This window comes from Sphaeroforma arctica, assembly GCF_001186125.1.
Source record: "Sphaeroforma arctica JP610 unplaced genomic scaffold supercont1.171, whole genome shotgun sequence".
Lineage (NCBI taxonomy): Eukaryota > Ichthyosporea > Ichthyophonida > Sphaeroforma > Sphaeroforma arctica.
This window is the reverse complement of record NW_014040387.1, coordinates 12,542-16,059: the sequence shown is the minus strand read 5'-3', so window position 1 is coordinate 16,059 and position 3,518 is coordinate 12,542. Positions and strand designations below refer to the sequence as shown.

Below are 3,518 nucleotides of genomic sequence, written 5' to 3'. Positions count from 1 at the left end.
TATGTATTTATTATGTATATTATATTATATATATATATATATATATGTATATGTGTATATTAACTACGGATATATGTATATGTGTATATTAACTACGGATATATGTATATATGTATGTATGTATCCACACACGCACACACACACACATATATATATATATATATGCATAGACATATATATATATATATATACAGATATATATATATTTATATATATGTATATATGTATAATTAAATAAATGTATATATATATATATATATGTATATATATATATATATATATATATATATATGTATATGTATACATATATATATATATATATATATATATATATATATACATGTTCATACACGCATACATACTTACATATATATATATATATATATATATATACATGTTCATACACGCATACATACTTACATACATATATATATATGCATACACTCGTATGTCTGTGTGTATGTGTTTATATTGATATATATATATATATATAGTACGGACACGAGTATTTGCTTTTACACATTTCATTACGACTCGTGTTTTCTCATATGTGTACAATTAACGCCATTATTTTTATTGTTTGTGTATTTTTTTTTTGGTGATTTGAATATCTTTATGAATTTCTTATTTGTTGTTTTTATATAGGGTTTGACCGAAGGTATCCTAGCACACGCACATACGGGCCACAAATACATTTATTCACACATTTATACACTCACCTACACACGCACATGTATAATTATTTTTATACATGTATATTTTGGGTACTGTCTACGTTTATCTGTAGTTTAATCGTTGAGTTCGACGTAAACATATTTATATATATTCTGTGCTCACCGATTTGTATATGTTTTCGTGTATAAAGGAATATGCACACGTAGATATGTCTTCATTTTGAAAGCGTGGATTTATATGCATGTTCCTGTGAACGCATGTGATGAATTCGGATTGGATACGTAAAACGAATATATATCCGTTGGAGCACCCATGGAATTGAATCCAATTCAATATATTCCTTAAGCATGCCGTCTTATACCACACTGCCGTATCTACCTGTGCAGTAAGCAGCATACAATCGTTACACTAGCGCAGCGGAGCCGTTGCATTCGTCTGACTCTTTGTATTGCTTCCACCAGAACATACCAGCGACCGTAAATGGAGTGCTGGGCGGGTTTTCACACATATCCTCTGTCGATATAAAAGGCTCCCAAGACTTCCTAAAACCACTACTAAGCAAACTGGGCAAATCGGGGAAGATCTCTGCACTTGATTGTGGGGCAGGAATTGGGCGTGTGACGTCCAAATTATTACTGCCGATATTCGACGTTGTGGATTTGGTCGAGTTCTGCCAAAAGTTTTTAGATAAGGCGCGGGCAAAGATCTCATCACCCAAAGCGGAACGGTTTATCTGCTCCAGTTTACAGGACTTCACACCGGAAGACCAACGCTACGATGTCGTATGGGTGCAGTGGGTTGTGGGACATCTCAAAGACGGTGTGTGTGTGTGTGTGTGCGTGTGAGTGAGTGTGTGTGTGAGCGTGTGTGTGTGAGAGAGAGTTTGTGAGTGTGGGTGTGTGTGAGTGAGAGTGAGAGTGAGAGTGAGAGTGAGTGAGTGAGTGAGTGAGGTGGGGACGGGTAGCTCTCGACTGATCTTTGTAATTTTGCGTCACTGGCACTGTGGTGAGCTGATGTATGTGTTTATATACCAGTACAGTAGACCATTACTACGAGGTCGTGTGAGTTGCAGTGCGTCGGGGGTTCATCTCAGTGGCGGGTGGTGTATGTTGTGCATGGTGTGGGTGTTCGTGTATACTTAGATTCGTGTGCTCTGTTCTGCGGTTGAATGGAGTGTGTATTACTTGTATACTGACAAACTAGCCGTGCAACATAACTATGATTGCTCTGGGTTGAGGGAATTCCTATAAAGGGCGTGTGTATGCACCAATCATGCAACAGTGGATGTCCCATACACATCAGTTTAAATGTGACCTCTGGACCATGCGCGCAACCTTCACCTGAACACACCGCAGAGGTGTTTGTAGTAACCGCTGTTAAGGCACACTAGAGTCACACAGGATCACAATCACACCATTACCTGCCACTGCACTTATAAATAGTACGTATATATTACGCACATCGATACTCTTCGGACGCTATATTGTCCGACCCTGTACGGCTATATGCAAATACGCCAGCCCTCAAACACGGAGAGGCGGTGTTTGCGACATTCACCCACCCTTTTTTCTTGTTTGTACGTACTGCCAGAGAACAGGTCCAATAATTGATACATGCTCCTATTTTTCATACGTGATGGTTCGAGTACATGTCAAGTAATGTACAAATGACTCATATCTGTCCCCACACTCTCTCCGGCAACAGACGATCTCGTGGCGTTCTTCAAGCGCTGCAAACAAGCGCTCAAACCCAACGGATACATAGTGGTCAAGGAGAACATTACGCGTAAAGGGGAGGGCGACTTCTGGCTGGATCGGGAAGACAGCAGTATAGTGCGCAGTTGCGATGCGTTTGAGGCCGTCTTTGCCCAGGCCGAGCTCAATGTGACCAGGAAACAGGAGCAGAAAACATTCCCCAAGGAACTGTTCCCGGTGATGATGTGGGCTATGAATTAGTAGGGGGAGGTGAAGTATAGGAATAAAGATCACATAGTATGCGACAATGACCATGGCACGTGCTGTCAAGGAACTGTTCCCGGTGATGATGTAGGCTATGAATTAGTAGGGGGAGGTGAAGTATAGGAATAAAGTTCACATAGTATGCGACAACGATCATGGAACTGTTCCCGGTGATGATGTGGGCTACGAATTAGTAGGGGGAGGTGAAGTATAGGAATAAAGATCACATAGTATGCGACAATGACAATGGAACTGTTCCCGGTGTTGATGTGGGCTATGAATTAGTAGGGGGAGGTGAAGTATAGGAATAAAGATAACATAATATGCGACAATGACCATGGTATGTGCTATCGTCTGCGCGAGTAGATATAATACATACAAAACATATAATTTAATACATAACATAATACGCAAGTATATATAACACATAAAACATAAAATAATACACAAGATAATAATATACATAGACACAAACCTCATTCTTTATCCAATCTTGGGTTCTGACTGAGACAGGCGGAGTGCAGTCCAGTGCGCAGTTGCGATGTGTTTGAGGCTATCCTTGCATAGGCAGAACCCAAGATACCCACATAACCGGAACCAAAACTATCTCGGGTGGAGCCTTTCGCTGGTAATATTATGGGTTATGGATTGATGGGGAAGAAAATAGAAACATAATACCCAGGTAGTATGCTATAATGGCAACGTGTTGTGGTTTAGCCTGTGATAGTATAGTATCACAGGATGCGAGTATTGGATAGGCCGAGGAGTTAAACGGTAGAGCGTAACGCAACCAGGAAACAAAACTAGGGACCATTCCTGTGACCATGGTGCTACTCCCTGTGACGATTTGTAACTAAGCTAGAAATAAAGAATAGCATATATATC

General features: G+C 39.9%; 1 protein-coding gene across 1 annotated transcript in view; it reads left to right on the top strand.

Moving 5' to 3' along the window:
- SARC_03383 (hypothetical protein) overlaps nt 1-2,720 on the top strand; it is a 3,622-nt gene extending 902 nt beyond the window's left edge. Inside the window, exons 2-3 of the mRNA XM_014302817.1 lie at nt 1,137-1,494; nt 2,380-2,720. Coding sequence (XP_014158292.1) covers nt 1,137-1,494; nt 2,380-2,630 — 609 coding nt within the window. The 3' untranslated portion in view covers nt 2,631-2,720. The remainder of the gene's footprint in view (nt 1-1,136; nt 1,495-2,379) is intronic.
- Nucleotides 2,721-3,518: the final 798 nt, after the last annotated feature.